This window comes from Macrobrachium rosenbergii, chromosome 23, assembly GCF_040412425.1.
Source record: "Macrobrachium rosenbergii isolate ZJJX-2024 chromosome 23, ASM4041242v1, whole genome shotgun sequence".
NCBI classification, from domain to species: Eukaryota; Metazoa; Arthropoda; class Malacostraca; order Decapoda; family Palaemonidae; genus Macrobrachium; species Macrobrachium rosenbergii.
In genome coordinates this window covers 11423029-11440386 of record NC_089763.1, presented here as the reverse complement: position 1 = coordinate 11440386, position 17358 = coordinate 11423029, and the positions used below count along the sequence as shown (strand labels likewise).

The 17358-nt window shown below is 40.4% G+C and overlaps 1 protein-coding gene across 6 annotated transcripts in view; it reads right to left on the bottom strand.

The window, feature by feature from the left end:
- Positions 1–17358, bottom strand: part of LOC136851273 (protein ELYS-like) — a 245563-nt gene that overhangs the window by 12665 nt on the left and 215540 nt on the right. For all 6 annotated transcript variants that reach the window (XM_067125251.1, XM_067125252.1, XM_067125255.1 and 3 more), the window contains one exon: positions 4415–4585. In XM_067125251.1, coding sequence (XP_066981352.1) covers positions 4415–4585 — 171 coding nt within the window. The remainder of the gene's footprint in view (positions 1–4414; positions 4586–17358) is intronic.

Here is a 17358-nt window from a genome sequence, read left to right as displayed (position 1 = left end):
CCCATCCAATTTCTGTGATGAAAAGGCATAGGAATTTGTGGTGAGTGTTTTTCTTTCACAGATCTGGCAAGTAATGGGGATATTTACCAGTTTGTGTGCTGCTGCCACATCTGTGTAAGAAAAGTGACAGAAAGCTGGGTAATCAATTTATGCAAGGGTGTGAGCCCTCTTGCCTAGAGTCCTTTTATACTCTATCACTGTGTCAATCAAAGGCATTATTCCAGCAAAGACCAACTATGATAAAATTCTTTCATATTGGCTGGTCTGTCATATGGAGCCCTGAGGGGACCCTAAGATTAACTTCTTTAAGGACTCACAGCAGCTGCCAAATAAAGGTTTTTCCTTCATCAAAACATGTCTTTTAAAGTATTTTGTATTTTTCCTAAGTATACAAACCAACTACCTTTCATATATGGATTCCCTTTTAGCACAAGAACTGGACCAGCCCATGAAGTGGGGCAAGGATATCCCCCTTCACCAAACTTTCCCAATTTGTCCTTTTGGCTGCAATAGTGTCTATTTGTTTCGCTCGTGTGCCTTATATACACCTTTATATGTGTCATTTAACTCTCCCTGTTTCTATACAGGCAGTCCCTGGTTATCAGCAGGGTTCCATTTCTGAGGGTGATGATAACCGAAAATCGCCACTAACCGAAAATCGGCGATTTCAGGGGTTATCGGTGCCAAAAATTGTTGATTTTCATCGGTAGACAAGCCCCATAAAACCAGATCGCTGTTAACCGAGCCCGCCGTTAACCGGGGACTGCCTGTACTCATGTTTTGTGAAGCTGGCCTCTTGTGTATTTTGTGTGATTTTGAGTGTTTTTTATTTAACTTTTGTTCTTTGTGCTTGCTGGCATGGAATGTAAACAAAGGCTTCCCTCCCACTCCTCACAGAAGGCCAGAAAACTGCTGGTTACAAGGGGTCGAACCCTCACCTTCATAGCTCATCAAACCTCAAATTTCTGGACTAACACCATCCTTTAACTAACGTCGAAAAAAGTGTCTCGTGACGGATCTCTTTGAGGAACAGCTCTGTCACTGTATCTGCTTTCTACTTCCATCTAGTAAATGTAGAAGCAGAGGTAGTAAATGTAGAAGCAGAGGTTGCCTCAAAAGAGAAGATTCACAAGATTCCCTATTTCCCGAGCTGATACCTTCAAGTCAACTCAGGAGTACGCCACTGATGTCTTCTTGGACTAATCAGCCAATCTCACAAATGAGACCTCCAGTCAAAACCACGGAAAGACCCTACCTTTCTGTCAACAGCAAATGGTGGGGATACGTCCCAGCCCTTTCACCCCACCTACCACAGTCAAAAGCAACATTAATCTGAGTGACATAACAGCAGAAGGAGCAGCCTCTGTTACATACCGCAAAGCCTTGCCTTATTGTTCTAAGGAAAAGACTAAAAAGTGGCTAGGAAACAACTTTGGGTCAAAAAAAAAAAAAAAATTTAGTAAATATTTGGCATAGAAAATATGTTTTATTTCTCCTGTGCTTGCAAAAGATGGAATACACAAACGTTCAGTACATAAATGACTATTACAGAAGATGACCGAGTTTTGAGTAAATGTGAACTTGCTATTTCCTCCAGTACCAGGACTAACCCTTCCTTGGACTGTGCATATTGGCCAGGCCTATTGGGGCCAAAATGTTTTGATTCACTGGCCTGGCTAAACTACCTAATAATATACACTTGGATAAGCATAAATTCTCTACATACTTGTAAATTAAAACAGATTAAATCCACTGTGGGAGTTAGCATTCTTCATTCCCAATAGAATGGCCAAATTAAATTAAAATTGTTTTTGAACTTGCCACTCATTTGGCCTTTAGGTAAATGATGAGTAACACACCAGACTTAATCCCAGGAAGCATGAGCTGAAAACAACACACTCACAATCAAATCTAATTTCTGTGACCATCCAGTTTACCACTGACAATGAACATCAAGTACTGGAAACAAATCCTTGAAAGAAATTATCTTAGAATCTTTGAAAATTTTTGTTTAACCAATTGTCAAATTTTTATGGAGTCACAATCTATTAACTGAGACCTAATCTATTTAAGAAAAATTCCTTTAAGTCAGTGCTATTTGAGTAGAACACTATATCAATGGTCTTGTTCAAGTTCTAATTAACATCAATTAGTTGAATATAAAACCATAGGCCTGCAATTTTCAACCTGGTACTTAAGTCAGAACATAAGATTTAAATTATTAGTCCATAATACAGTAAAACCCCCGTATTCGCGGACTCACCTATTCGTGGATTTCTCTGTGGAACGTATTTACACATTATTCGCGGAAAATTCCCCATTCGCGGTATTTTTCACTGAGAAATATTCACTAACTACTTTTTTTTTCATATTTTCATGACTAAATGCACTTTTTGTGATAAAACTATTAAAATACTCAGGCATCAGCATTTTTAGAGATTTTTTGTTGTGTTTGAACTATCAAAATAGGCAGTTCTAAGTGTTTTTAGAGGTGGTTTTAAGTATTTGCGGATTTTAGCTATTGGCGGCGGGGTGTGGTATGCATCCCTCGTGAATACAGGGGGGTTTGCTGTATGTTCATAGTATGAATGCACCACCATGTTTGTTGTTTTGATTGTTTAGGTGCATTTGGTCCTTTGGTCTCGCAGAATCAAGGCTTGGAAAATATCTTTCAGAGTGTACTCTAATTAGCCCTTTTGCTTATGAATCTTGTAAACAATTACATCTGTGGGAAGTGGCAGTGACTTAAGCCGTAAGTGTAAAAATGTTTACACCTTTTTTGTTCAAAGATGCATAGCTCTGACAATTTTCAAGGTAGACCGCTCAATTTTTTTCCATTTTGCAGCTGAATAATTATTCTATATAATGGCATAAAAAATCCCCCAAAATAACTTTCATGTAGGTTGAATAATGAGTAGAGATTACAAGATACAAGAAAACTATGCACTTTTCCCACCAAAAATATTTACAATAAAGTTTTCACTGTTTATCCATAGTACACCAAGGTATATTACCTAGTTATTGTAATACAAAAAGCTGTAATACAGCAAGGAAATTAAGAAAAAATCAGTGACAAAGTAACGTCACATTTTTCTGTAAGAAAAGTGCCAGTCACCCACGAAACGCGCAAAAAATATTTATACCTTTTTTTTGGTTCAAAGATGCATAACTCAAATAGTTATCAAGGTAGACTATTTAATTTTGTTTCATTTTTCACCTGAATGATTGCTCTATACAGTGGCATAAACAATCCTCCAAAAACAACTTTATGTAGGTGGAATAAAGAGTAGAAATTACTAGATACTTGAACATTTTTCATTTTCCCCCAAAAATAATTTTGTTAAAAAATTATCTGCAATACAGTAAAGTCATTATAATATACCCAGATAAGTTACCTAGTACGAAAAGTGCCAGTCACCCACACATTATGCGCAGAAAAAATTCTTATATCTTCTTTTGTGATAAAGATAAATTACCAAGATAAATTACGTAGTTTTTGCAGTTGCAAAGTTGTAATTATTACAAGGAAAATATGGAAAAAGTAACAAAGGAACGTCACGTTTTTCGTAAAATAAGTGGCAATCAGTCAAATATTGGTCTCTCTCTCTAATTATAGAATAAAAATCTAAAACTATACAAAACAAACATATATGTTACAAATGCATAAAAGAAAATCTCTCTCTCTCTCTCATGTGTGCACAAGAAAAAAAGATAAGTATTGTAATTATAGAATAAAAAGCTAACACTATAAAAAACATAAATTCTCTCTCCCTCTCTCTCTTGCAGAAAAGAGATCATGTAATTTTAGAATAAAAATCTAAAACTATGTAAAACAAATAAACATACATGTTACGTATATATGAAAAAGATCAGGAACGCTTGATGAAAATTATCACCATGTCTGCTGATTTGTGCAATTTTTTTTTTTACCTTTGCAAAAGTCATCAGTAAGCGAAGGACTTGAATTTGGATAACATTTATATCTGTCATCAGTAAGCAAAAGTGTTAACAATCATTAAGGTTTCTTGCCAAAGCAAGGTGTGGACTATCTGGCTGGTGTTGTGTTACCCAGTAATGAGGGCAAAGATGAACAAAATAATGCTGCCTGGATGCCACTCCTTTTGGGGAAGATTTATTGATATTTTCCAATAACCACAACCCATACCCCTAGGATGCTGTAGCAGCTGCCCCATCTTTTAACCTAAAGTAGAGTTGATGGCACTCATTTTTATCATTGGTTTGTAACTTGTCTAAACATTACATTGAAAATAAATATATGAATAAAGAAATGCAAAACTTAGGAGCTCATTTGCTTGTCTGCATGAGTGTTATTAACATAATCATATGCATTTGGACTACTTATACCTATGTGCAAAGATGAATAGATCAATGAAATTGAATTTCTTTTACTTACTGTTATCCTCCATATTCCTGTCACTGTCAACTTCACTAGTGAACACCATTTCCTCACCCTCATCAGATTCATCAATGACCAAAATTGAACGATCACTAGCTATACTCTTTTTTGAAATGAAGGTCTTTCGGTTTCGGATTTTTTCTGGTGTCAGATCTATTGAAGATTTATCTGTAAAAAGAAAATACAATTCAAATAAAAATCTTTCAGTAAATACATAATATTAAAAGTCTGATTTTACCAGCATTTTAATATCCACGTGTTTCCACTTGGCTGAGAATTAAACAATTGCTAAAAGAAAATCCCTCTGGGTCCTTTACTTATGAGCAAATTCCACACTACCAAAAAGGCATCATTTACATCAAAACCTTGCCAAGTCTCAGTGAACAAGACTTGGTGACTCGGTGATCATAAAATACATCTTTTGCAACACCTTCCTCCCTGGTAGAATGTTTCTCTTGTTAAATTAACTACATTCCCCCCTTAGAGGGGGAGCACTACTAACTTCTGTGCCAGAGTCAACTAAAGACAATGACTACATTCAGATATGAAAGTGTGCTCCAATACACTAATGTGTACTTTCATGTTCCCCAAACTCGACATCCAGAATTCCTAACAACTTAAAGGTAAGAGAGAAAGGAATATTCTACAGTACTGATCCAGGAGAAAATCATCCCTGCCATGACAACAGGACTAAGGACTTCACAATTCTCATCTGAAATTTTGTCTTGCAAACAATGCAAAGTTGAGTACCACATCCATTGAGCTGCGTTGGCAAACTTCTCTTGTGAAAGGTTTTTCAGGAAATTAAAAGACATAAGGCATGAACATTGTAAGGTTTTACTTTCAAACAATGGCAAATTATCAGGGATGACTATGTACCATGGCTTAAGTAAAAAAAAAAATAAATAAATAAATAAATAGCATCCTTCAACTTGAGAGTGTTTGGCCTACTAACCCCAGAATAAATTCTTACACTGCTTCTTCAAGGGTCAAGTCTTTCTAGATAAATCCTCAGGCCTATAACTGGACATAGCAGAGTTTCCTCTTAATTGCCTACTACTGTATAGCAGGTAAGTTAGACACCATCCCAAATCTGGGAGAGCTTTGCCTTGACATTTTTAGCCCTAAACAATAGGAGCGAAAAAAAAATGCATTCCCTTGAACAAAACCTTACTATAAAGGGCTTGAAGCTCACTAATACATTTTGCTGTTGTGAGAGCTAAAGGAAAAAGTGCTTTGAAAGTTATTAAGAGAAGCTTTACCCAAAGGCTCAAACTGAGGTAACATTAAATTTAAGGCCTGCATCCAATCTCATCCTAAATAATAATAGGAAGATTTCGGGCTTCAGCTCAAAAGATCAGAAGATTTCATTCAAAGTTATGAACAATATTGAAGTTAGTATGTCCCAGAACTGAAGACAACATTGAGTGATATAATTTAAGCCCTGACACAGAAAACTTCTCCACATACCTGATACCAGAAGAACTCAATTGGGTATCTACAGAGATACAGTTACTGGATATCCTTCTGGACAAGCATCAAGATCAGTAACTGACCACTGATACTGATAATGTATAACAGTGGGGACCTTTCTAGACTTAAGAATTGATTCCCTATCCACTCTTAAAAAGCCTATCGCTCGCAAGAGACGGATGGCAGTTTCTATGTGGTCAGCTGAAGCATGTGGAGGTTTTGATGGAATCTTCTCAAATGCGACCATCTAAGAAAATCCCTCCTCATTTGCGGAAGGTAGAGAACTTCTTCCGCCAAGAGAGAGAACTTGGGAAACCATTTCCTTTAGGGCCACAAAGAGCCAACGATAGCTTGAGTTCTCAAATGCTCACAAGTTACTGAAAAGTTTCCTCAAAGAGTGCAAATCGAGGAAAAGCATAAGGGTCTAAAATTGGCCACTCTAGAAAGAAAGCATCAACTAACTATGCCTGAGACCCTGGCACGGAGTGCATTCAACTGGAAGTTTTGCATTTCTGGCAGTGGTGAACAGACCATTGTTCAGGGTTCACCAAAAGTTCCACAATTTCTGATATACTTGCAGATGGAGAGACCATTCTGACAAAAGACTTGCCTTTTCCTGCTGAGTTGGTCTTTGATAACGTTTCATGTTTTCTCACTAGGACAAACTGTGGCAAAAGAACAATGTCCATGGACTCTGTTCAAAGGAAAATCTTCTCTGCTAGTCAGAACAAACTTCTTGGGTTGTGCCTCTTTATGAAAGAATGGTTGAATGTTTGGATAAAACTGCAAATGTCTTGTCTCTGATTAGTTGTTCTGTTTGCACAAGACCCTTCCAATCTGCCAAAATCTCTTGGTTGTTTGTATGCATTTTGCTTTCCTCAGAAGTCCAACTCCCTAACATTTTGATGTTCTCCCAAATGGCACCCCAACCTGACCCCAACACAACTGAGGACACTGAGAGGTCTGGGCTCGTAAGGTCTAGAGGGAGACCCATCAACAGTCTTGACCAATCTGCCTATCAACTAAGAGAACATAAAAGATCTGATCTGAATAAATCATGGAATGAAGTCCAGAAGACGAGACCTGACCCGAAAGTTCTTCAGGTAAAACTGAATTGCTCATTCTTATATGGACCATGTTCACAAACTTCCCTAAAGAAACCAAGAGACCCATGATGAGTAGCCACTTCTTGGCTCGATGCATTCAAGGGTCAAGAATCTCTCGGTAGCGACAGAAAATTGTCTACCTTTCCCTCTGTCTGAAATACTCTAAAGAGAGGGTTGATTTCCACCCCCCATATAAACAACTGACTGGGGATCTAAAGAATTAAAGACTTGTGGACATTGATCAGAATGCCCAGAACTGTGGCCAGAATCAGGTGACGATCCTTTGGCCTCAAAATGAAATCAGTTTGCAAGAATTAACCAGTCATCCAAGTTTAGGAGAATTCAAACTCCTAGCAGATGGTTCCCTCCCACTAATGGAGCCAAAACATGAAAGAATACCAGTGACACCGTGCTCAAACCAAAACACAAAGCTTTGAGACAATGATGTACCAGGATGGGATGCTGTGGAAAGCACCAGATGGCTGGAAGGGAGAGGGTAAAGGGTTATCACTGTAATGTCACTGTAGAAAACAAAATATCTGCCTCACAATTCAACAACAAATCCAAAAGAGGTGAAGGTTTCAACTCCAGTGACAACTCTGCTGACACGATACTGGGGTCATCTGCACAACACAAGAAGTGGCAACAAAGGAAGGGCCACTAGTGCAAATACGTACAGAGGAATACAAGGTGAAAGAGGGGGGATTGAGTAATAGGAAGGGTTAACGTCAGAAACAAAAGGTAAAAGTGATAATGCTGGGCGGGTAACAACTGAAGTACTGAAGCATGATTCAGAAACTAAGCCTTTAGACCCTAGATAAGACATAAGGATAAAACATGTTACTATCACTCTCACCAAATGATGATAATGCACAGGCACTAAACTCTACCAAATAAACCTTTCGGTGAACAAGTCAATTACCAGAAGGTAGATGGCTGAGAGATGGCAAAGGCCAAAGACCTCTGTCCCTGGCAGCAAAAAAAAAACCTGCTCAAAAGGGCAGTCCAGAAGGTGGGCTACAGACACTTTCTCATGAACTACAGAGGGAGCACTAGAAGATGCAGCAAGAGTGAGAGAGAAATAATGCCAGAAGAGGAATAAAGTAACTTATGACCAGATCTGACTGACTGTCTACATGAATTATCAACCTCTCGCATCTTTAAACCTCACAAAATTATTTATTTCTAATCAGACCACTCCTTACCTTCTACACACCTACAGGAAAAAAAACACACTCATTATCTCATTATCACTACCAGTACACCCATATGACCACCATGCCTGAATTCAGTTTACACAAAACTCTTACTACAGAGCCTAATACTTCTATCTCTGCTTGCTGTTGAGGACATTGTGCAAAACAGAAAATAAGCATAAGCCATACAAGAGAAAATCAGCCAGAGTCAGTTAACTTATTACAGCCGATTCATACAATATGCATAAGGACACAGCAGGAAGAATTCTGACAAAAACATAAACATTCCAATGCCACCTGGTGAGAAAACAGGTGATTATAGACAGTCCCTCCAGTTAGCCAAATGTTATTATTTTGTTTATTTTGAGTGCCGACTGCACCTATGTCATCACATATTTGCTGCAGTTTCTAAATTGCAAGGTTTTCCTATTCTGTCCTGATATTGTCAACTTTTTGGGGAGGGTAAGTTTTTGCTACTGATATTTTTATATCCAATATTTTCAGTACAGTAACTTTTATTTCTTGTTTTTAATGTTTTCATATCTTTTATGGAAGGAATTTAATACATTAAACCACCATATACGTGGGGGATGCATACCACACCCCCCCCGTGAATAGCTAAAATTCGCAAATACTTAGAAGCCTTCTAAAGACACTCAGAAGTGCCTATTATGATAGTTCAAACACACAAAAAAACTAAAAATGCTTACACAGGTATTATCCTACTTACGATGGGGTTAGGTTCCAAAAAAACCATTATTTGTTGGAAAAAACATATCTTGAATATAGCCTAGCCTGCACTAGGATATTCAGTATCATGTATACATATATGGTAGCCTAGCCTGCACTATCAAGTATACTCTATACATACACAAAATAGTAATTATTAATATCAGCTAATTCTGGAGGTTCATGCAGAGTGACTTATGATAATTCAATACAAAGAGATATTGAATAATAAAACAAGAATTAGCTTGGCCTACACTATGGTACATCGTATACATATACGGTAGCCCAGCCTGCATTACACTGTACTTTAGATTCACATTACAGTGAACCCCTGTATTTGCGGGGGATGCGTCCCACACACACCCGTGAATAGGTCAAATCCACTAATGCTTAAAACCCCTCTAAAAACACTTAGAACTGCCCATTTTGATAGCTTAAACCAAGAAAAACCCTGTAAGAATGCTTATACCCGAGTATTTTAATAGGTTTATCACAAAAAGTGCATTTATTCATGAAAAATATATGAAAATACAGTAATTAGTGAATATTTCTCAGTGAAAAATACCACGAATGGGCGAATTTTCCGCGAATGATGGCTAGATATGTTCCACAGAGAAACCCGCGAATGCGTAAGTCCGCGAACCATGGGAACGCGAATACGGGGGGTTTACTGTATATCGTATCATACAAACAGCAGCATAACGAATATGCATCTTTTCCATGGATCTTTTAAAATGTTATGCTTTAATTCACTGTATCCAATAATATTGTATATATTCTTATACAGGCAGTCCCCAGTTATCGGTGGGGGGTTCCGTTCTGAGGGTGTGATGATAACCAAAGATTCTGTTCTGAGGGTGTGGTGATAACCGAAAATCGCCGCTAACCATAAATCAACAATTTTTGGGGCTTTTTCAGTGATTTTCGGGGCTAATCAGTGCCGATTTTCATCGCTAGACAAAGCACCGTAAAACCAGATCGCCGTTAACTGAGCCCACCGGGACTGCCTGTATTGCTTTTGTACTATAAATTACGATCATAGCAATCAATGTTTTGGTTTGGAAATCGATTATGCGGTAATATTATTTTGCAGTATTTCACTCAGTTCAGAGCACTTTCTTGCTTCTAGTTAGCATAAATGAATCTCTAGATACTTTATTTATATGGGGCAAGGTTATTTTTCGTTATACGAAGTGTTTTTAAGTAGAAATATAACTTAAATACATCTCATGAAATTAATTTAGCTATTTTTTTCGTTAATAGATGGTGTTGACCATTTGGGGGCTAGTATGTTTTGTGTAAAAAAATATAAAAACCAAGATTCCGTTCGCTATTTTCACTTGATTTCATTATAATACAAGCTTTATGTATTTATTGTTTATCGGCATAAAAACAGCATTGATGTGTATTCTTTCATGCCCAGTAGTTTTGATTAGAATACTTTCTCTCCAATTTTAATTACGGCAGAGTTTCATCCATGTTGCCAATGCACTATAATTTATGGTCACTAGCAGCTTGAACAATGTTTTTTCAGTTTCAGCTACAACTGGCAGCTTAAGTTTAGCAGTATATTTCCATGATAATCTTTTATCCATACTGAATAAGGGTATAATGTAGAAATATATCAGTCCTACCCTACTTAACGTCATTTGTACTATAACTATGGTAATTGTATACTCCCATACGATGGTTGAAATACATGCAAAATGGCTGTTGTTATCCGATTCGGTTATATGCAAAACAACAGTTTCTTGTTCGGTTGTTTATGGCTGTACGCATTTATGCAAGAATATAACGCTACTAACAATAAAATCATTATCTTTTACCTTTTAACTAGAAGATGGGATAAAGAGATGGAGGAAAAGAAGTTGGTTTATTGTAATTTGGTCTCTCTTGCTGCCTGATTGTACGCTGCTGCCTGCTCCCGCACAAAATTTCAAAATATTTTATAAATACTGTATTGTCGTATCAGTATTAACTGCTTAACCCATCGCAAAATCGAATTATCGTAACTCGAGCACTACCTAGGTACCTGAGTATTTTAATAGTTTTATCACAAAAAGTGCATTTAGTCATGAAAATGGAATGAAAATAGAGTAATTAGTGAATATTTCTCAGTGAAAAATACTGCGAATGGGTGAATTTTCAGCAAAATATGTGTATATATGTTCCATAAGGAAATACGCAAATAGGTGAGTCTGCGAATCGTGAGACCGCGAATACGGGGGGGGTTTACTGTAATGCTACTCTCCTCTTCCTGTATTTCCTATTACCTATTGATATTTCTTTCAAATGAACACCACATTCTTTCTAAGCTTGAATTTCTAGTCAATGGCCCCTGAGGGTTGTTCCATATGAATAGGGTTCATCTTCTGAATAATAATAATAAATAATATAATAATAATAATAATAATAATAATAATAATAATATGCTTTTCCTGCACACCAATATTGGTTAATAGTTGGCCAATGTTCATATTTTGATGGATATACAGTAAACCCCCCGTATTCGCGGTCTCATGGTTCGCGGACTCACGCATTCGCGGGTTTCTCTGTGGAAAATATCTAGCCATCATTCGCGGAAAATTCGCCCATTCGCGGTATTTTTTCACCGAGAAATATTCACTAATTACTGTATTTTCATATAATTTTCATGAATAAATGCACATTTTGTGATAAAACTCTTTAAATATTCAGGTATAAGCATTTTTACAGGGTTTTTCTCAGTTTAACTATCAAAATGGGCAGTTAGCGGATTTGACCTATTCGCGGGGGGGGGATGCATCCCCGCAAATATGGGGGGTTCACTGTAAACAGTGCGTTTCTTACAGCAAAAATTCTTTATTTTCTATTACAGTAGGTTACTGAAACCTGGTGTTGTAAATATATTTTCATAATAAAATTAAGTTTCATATATACAGTACAAGCAGTCCCCGGTTCTCAGCGGGCTTGGTTATCAGAGATCTGGTTTTACAGGGATTGCCTAGTGACAAAAACTGGCGATTTTCGGTGCTGATATACACCCATTTCCACTTATTGGCACCAATAATTGGGTACTGGTACCAATACATACCTAACGGAGGCACTGATACCTGGTTATCGGCGCTGATAAACACCGAAATTCACCAATTTTCGGTTATCGGCGATTTTCGCTTATCGTCATGCCATCGGAATGGATCCCCTGCCAATAACCAGGGACAGCCTCTACTTACCAAGTAAGTACATAGCTATAGTTTCCAACTCACGTGGTAGCCTTTTATTTAAAAAATTGCAGTAGCACTTTGATTGTTTAGTGTAGGTGACAAGCCCCGCCCACTAACAGGAGTACTGGGAACGACTTAGCAAATAACCTCATTTTGTTTGTGCCCTTATGTCCTTGAGAGGGGAAGAGGGCAGGCTCTGATTCTGTAATTACTTGTTAAGTATATATGAAACTTAATTTTATTATGAAAATTACATTTTCTTATAAGTAACTTCCCAAGTAATTACATAGCTGAATCCCACATTGAATGAGGGTGGGATACATGACACATTCTATTCCATAATATTAAGGCATGGTAATGACTTTGAAATAGAAAATTTGTTAGCATTGATGCTTGTCATGTACTTACTGGTAAGAGAGCTACTGCAAGTGAATACTGCCTCTGGTTGGTGCTCATCTTAACCTGTAGTAGCGTGGAGGTTGAGCCATGGGTTGCCTCTATTCAAGTGGGAGCCTTGCAGTGGAGGATAGGCCTGATTGCTGGGAAAGTATACACAAGTGCCCTTGCCCTGGGCACAGTAACAATATAAAAAACAATCAGACAACACTGTCACCTAAACTGAAAACACCACAACCCATCCATTGAGACTGGTGGGTACTCCAAGTACAGTGTACGCCCTGGCTCCCCAAAACTTGACAACTTACTTCAAGGTGAAGAGATAGTAGGACAAAAAGAGAGATTCCTATGCTTCCTCCCCCAATACCATGCCAGCCACTCATAATGGCCCCAAGGTACTGCAATTTTCAAACACTGTTTCAACTTCTTTCAAATAGTGAGACATTAAGATCGGTTTGCACTTCCAGTAGCTCGACTGCAGAATGGAAGTGAGGGACAGATTGTGCCTGAAAGCTAATGAGGTAGAGACTGCCCTGACATCATGAGCTTTCACTTTAAAAGTAAGGAAAATGTCCTCCTGAATCTCAGATTGCACCTCAGAAATTAAGTCCTTCAGGAGGAAGGACAATGCATTCTTAGTCAAGAGGGTGAGACGGGTTCTTGACAGAACACCAGAGGTTACTGGATGGCCCTCTGATCATCTTGGTCCTGCTCAAAGCCCTAAAATGACAAAGAATTATCTCTTCTTCCTCAGAACCAAGGATGTCTGTTAAGTTCTTACTGGAGAAAGAACGGGGCCAGGGATTGGATGAGTCCTCGTTCTTGGCTAAAAATCCAAGAGTAAAGGAGCAAACTGCATCTCCTTGTGAAAAACCTACCCTTTTATTGATGGCTTGGATCTCGCTAATACATTTAGTAGTAGCCAAGGCCATGAGGAAGAGAGTCTTCAGGGTAAGGTTTGTCTGAGAAGAACGTAGGGATTCAAAAGAGGGACTGTAGCCACTTCAACACTACATCCAGGTTCTAGGAGACCAGATCTTCCTTCCTTTGCTTGGATGTATCAAAAGGCTCGATGAGGTCATTAAAATATGGGTTTGATGAAAGATTCAGGCCCCTGTGCTTAAACACTGAGCTAAGCACCTCGATACCCCTTAATGATGGAGGACGAGAGATTCCTAGATCATCTCAGATAAAGGACAAAACCCATAATTTGGGTCACAGATGTCTCACAAGAAGAGACGTTGTGTCTGAGACACCAGCTTCGGAAAATACCCCACTTAGCCTGGTAGATGCGTCTAGATGATTAATGCCTGCATCTTGCAATAGCCTGGCAGCATGTCTTGAAAAACCTTTCACTCTGACAAGCTTCTGGACAGTCTGAAGCCTGTCAGGGCAAGAGCAGGCAACCCTTTGGTATCTCTTAAAGTGAGGTTGTCTGAATAGACATGCTTTTTGGGGAAGGAGTCTCAGAAAGTCCACCCACAACAGTAGCAGGTCCTAGAACCATTCTTTCATGGGCCAAAACAGGGCTATGAGGGACACCATAACGTTACAATGAGCCCGAAACTTGTTCAGCACTACCCTGACCGTGTTGAAGGGCAGAGAGGCGAAGAAGTCCAAGCTGGACCAATCTTGCAGCATGGCATCTTTTGCCCATGCTAGAGGGTCTGGGGTTGGGGAACAAAAGAGAGGAAGGCGATGGTTTCTTGAGGTGGCAAACAGGTCCAATGTTGGCCTGCCCAGTTTCCACAGATCCCAACAGACCAGGGGAACCAAGGTCCACTTGGTGGGAAGGACCTGCTTCCGATGGCTCAGTTTGTCCGCCAGAACATTTAGTTTGCCCTGAATAAGTCAAGTGACTAGAATTAGTCTATTTTGATCTGCCATAATAGAAGGTCTCTTGCTGCCTCACTTTCATATGTACGTTAGGGCTGAATGGACTACCACAGTCTTGTTGTGAACTAAAGTCGAGAAGCACTGAAGCCCTAAGTGAAGCGCTTTCAGCTCTGACAATGTGAAAGTTCTGTTTTTCTGGGTACCATGTCCGGTAGCTTCCCAGTTCCGCGAGAGGGCTCGCCAACCTAGATCCGAGGCATCTAAATAGAAGTCTAGGTCTGGACTCAGAGGATGAAGGGACTTTCCTTCTGAAATTCTTTGTTCAGACAGCCGCCACTGCAGGTCTGACTTGATCCCCTGGTTCATGGGAAACATGTAGGTGTCCGGCTGTGTTTCCCTGTCCCAGTTGGCTTGAGGTAGAATTGCAAAACTCTCATATGAAGTATCCCTAACTTGATGAATGTCTCAATGGATGACAGAGTACCCAGTAGTATCATCCAGTGATTGGCCAAGCAAGACGAAAGGGCTAGAAACTTGTGGACTGTTTGAAGGCAGTTGGCAATTCTCTTGGCAGACAGAAAAGCCCGAAAAGTCTGAGAGTTGAGACTCATCCCCAAATTGAGGATCTCCCCTAACAGGGCCAACTGAGACTTATGAAGGTTGATGATAATGCCCAGTTCTTGAGTGTGGAGAAGAATCTTGTTCAAGTCCTTCGTGCACTTTTCCCTCGAAGGGGATCGAATTGGCCAGTCGTCCAGATATAGACTGACGTTTATGCCTATTAAATGAAGCCATTTTGCTAAAGGAGTGAGGACTCGAGTGGACACTTGAGATGCCACAGAGAGGCCAAAGCAAAGAGCCCGAAACTGGAAGATTTTGTCCTGGAAGACAAACCTTAGATACTTCCTGGAGTTCGGATGGATGGAGATGGTTGCAGTGGAAGTATACGTCCTGCATATCCAAGGTTATCATCCAATCGGCCTGGTGAATGGATGAAAGGACTGACTGGTTCATCTTCATTTTGAACTTTGTCTTCCGGACGAAGAGATTGAGGCCTCTTATGTTGAGGACTAGTCTCCAACCTCCGATGATTTGGGGACCACAAACAGATGGTTGTAGAAGCCCTCTGAGTTGACGTCCTGGACTTCTATGGCTCTCTTTAGAAGGAGAGGAGACCTCAAAAAGGGCCAAATGTTTCTCCAAGCCTCTTGAGTAGGCTGTCACTACGATGGGAGAAGTGACTAAAGGGGGCTTTCCATGAATGGGATGGGGTAGCCCTCCCCCCGAACCTTGACAATCCACTGTTCTGCCACTCTGATACTCCACTTCTCCCAAAACTCAAGAAGTCTGGCTCCCACTTGTGCACAGAATTCTTCTTCATTTCTTGGGTAAGGAGTTGGTTGCGCTCCTCTTAATAGTTCTGGCCAAGAAGTGGACATTGGAGCGGGTCCTAGACTGTAACTTGGGCTTACTCCCACAAAAGGGATGTTGCGGGAGAGGAGAGACCGTCTTAGTAACAAACACAGACGAATCCTTGCGGCGTTTGGAAGAATGAGCCAGAAGATCCTGTCAACTTCTTTTTTGGAGGCAATCTTCATCTCCTACCAAATTTTTGCAATCTTCAATCTTCTTGGCTAGCGCTCCCACCATCCAGTCCAAGGTGGTCAAGAAAACATAATTTCGCCAATGAAAACACCAAGCGTCAGGAAGAGTCAATGAGGCCAGAGAAGTCCCCTTGGGATGAGGCAGCGACTCCCAAAGAAGGAGCTTCCCCGGTGGTGTGGGAATGATACCTCCTACAGACTAAGCGCAAGGGAGGAAAGGTGAAGGAAGCCTTACCTTGCTCCCTCTTAGTAGAAAGCCAATCTTCAATCTAGAGTGCCTTCCTAGAAGACAAGGAAAGCACTATTGTGGGGAGCCTACATCTGTCATCTGGATGGCTCCTCATCAGGAAGGTCGAGGCAGGTAAGACCGGGGCAGCTGGTGCAAAACGGGAGGAAAGCTGGCCAGCAAATATTGAAGAGCTGCATAGGCTAGGAGACCCACAGTCGTAAGCGGGTGCTTCAGCAGGAGACTGGTACTGAAGACTGGTGCCGGGTGCTTGGGAGCTGGCACCGGGCACTCGGAAGTTGGCTCCAGGTGCCCAGGTGGTGGTGCCAAGCATTCAGGAGCAGCCAGGCGGTTGATGATAACGACAGGCGCTTGAGAGGGTTCGTTGGACGCTTAGGGGCCAAGTAAGGGTGCTCAACAACTGGGCGCTCAGGAGAGAGGACCCTGGGCTGTCCCATGCAGAGTGTATGTCGGACTGAGGCAGAGACAGAGGGATCCATAGTGAGACTGCAGGAAGACTTTGGGCTGAGATTCGCCTCCTTATACCACTTAACAGGCATCTGAGAACAGAGTGCAACATCATGTGCATGCCTCTTCAGAGGGCAAGACACATCAAAATAGTGCTTACAGCACCTCCTGTCAGTGCTGGAAGGTGCTGTCAGTGCTGGAATCCTCAGAACTGGACGTCAACTGGTGCACATCCATCAAGACGGCTTTCCAGTGGCTGTCTGCTGATACATGAAACGTGAAACAGGTCCGACTGAGGGAACAGCTACCTGTGGGCCAACCCCACCGGCCTCCCTTGGACTTCCAGTATGTCTTCTCCCAAGTTCAAGAGAGCAGGACAGTGACCTTCATCTAGGAGAACTGGTGGGATGAGTAGCCACCTCCTCCACTTTACTGTATTCACTACTAGGTTAAATTTCTTGTCAGACCTAGACTCGAGACTGACAATGGCAAGGGTCGGAAGCAAGGGAGCCAGGTGAGAGTAGGTGGATAGGAGGGCTAGTAGCAGGAGAAAAAGTGGGAAGGGGGGAAGAAGAAATAGCAGGGTTATCTTCTAACTTAGGCTTAGGTATAGATTCTAGGCTAAGAGAAGCACATTTCCCGGCTACAGAGGCCGCATTCTTCTTCCTATCCCTTTCTAACTTGTCTAAGTGAGATTTAAGTAC